Here is a 1,235-nt window from a genome sequence, read left to right on the forward strand (position 1 = left end):
GGGAGACTGCGAAGGTCCCTTCCCCGCGAGACGAGGGAGGCGGGGCGTGGCCAGCCCGCGCTGGGGTCCAGCGCCCTCCCCGCGCAGTTGCGCTGCGCCGAGAAGCTGCGAAAAGTTCGGACGAAGGCAGCGAGGCCTGGGATTCCGCCCCAGCGGGCGCTTCTGTTGTCCCTCAGTCGTGGGGCTGAGTCCGGGGTTGCGAAACTTGTGTCCCGCCCCAGGCCACTGTAGGGAACGCCGCGGTCGTCTCCAGAGCCAAGCTGTCCGTCCCTGGCTAGAGCCGATCTCGCCGCCCTGGCGCGGTCGGTGGCTCCTCGGCGGCCCGCAGGAGAGAACTGAGCCACGCACCGTGCAGCCTTCCTGCACACTCGCGGCGAGTGTCCCCGCGGAGCGCGGCCCTGGCAGGCGCGCGGGGGCCCCGCCACTCTGAACTTCGTGCCTTCGAGAGTTGTCAGTTCAAGCTCTGGGATTAAAGTCAGGACTCCACTCCCGCTGGCAGCCTCGCAGGGTGAGGAGCTCATTAGACGACCGAGCCACGGAGCCCCAGAGAGACCCTTCGCCGCGGGAGTGTGGGGGCTCAGTTCTTCGGCGGCACTGCGTCTCGGCTTTCTGGGCCTTTCAGAAAGCCAGGTCCCGGACGCGCGGGCTTCTGGCGATTCAGCAGCGCCCAACTCCCCGCCCCTGGTCTTAGGATCCGGCGGGGCCGCAGCCCCGGACTCCGCCAGCGCTGTTCCCTCCTATCCCTCAGATCTGGACGCCGCAAGGAATGACGCGGGGGCCTCCCGAGCCCCAGCTCCGGGTGGGGAGGGCGAGCCCCACAACCAGCCCCGCGAAGACCTCCTGGGTGGCACCGATAAGGAGCTGAAGGCAGGACCCGCCGTCCCCATGGGCAGCGCCCCGACATCGCCGGGAACCTCTTGGCAGAGGGAAACAAGGGACGAGGCTATGGACCCAGGTTTGTGGGGCGTCTGGCCGGGAGGGGCTGTAGGGGTGTCCTCTCCTCCAAAACTGATGGACCACTGTGGCCCGGGGATCTAGCCCAGTGGTTCCACTGCCTGCCCGGAAAGTGCAATGTCCCGAGTTTGATCCCCAGTACAGAAAAACAAACAAAAAACCCAAAACAAACAAACATACTTTGGGTCGGGTCAGGGATTTACCTCAGTGGTTCCGCCGCCTGCCTCACAAGCGCAAGGTCCCGAGTTCGATCCCCGGTATCCAAAAAAAAAAAAAAAAAA

General features: G+C 65.4%; 1 protein-coding gene across 2 annotated transcripts in view; it reads left to right on the forward strand.

Annotated features, from left to right (window-relative positions):
- Positions 1-1,235, forward strand: part of Sphk1 (sphingosine kinase 1) — a 5,468-nt gene that overhangs the window by 1,749 nt on the left and 2,484 nt on the right. For both annotated transcript variants that reach the window (XM_019206680.2, XM_010618449.3), the window contains exon 2: positions 749-955. In XM_019206680.2, the coding sequence (XP_019062225.1) occupies positions 886-955 (70 nt within the window). In that variant the 5' untranslated portion in view covers positions 749-885. The remainder of the gene's footprint in view (positions 1-748; positions 956-1,235) is intronic.

This window comes from Fukomys damarensis, unplaced genomic scaffold (assembly GCF_012274545.1).
Source record: "Fukomys damarensis isolate Sample0158 unplaced genomic scaffold, DMR_v1.0_HiC HiC_scaffold_23, whole genome shotgun sequence".
Lineage (NCBI taxonomy): Eukaryota > Metazoa > Chordata > Mammalia > Rodentia > Bathyergidae > Fukomys > Fukomys damarensis.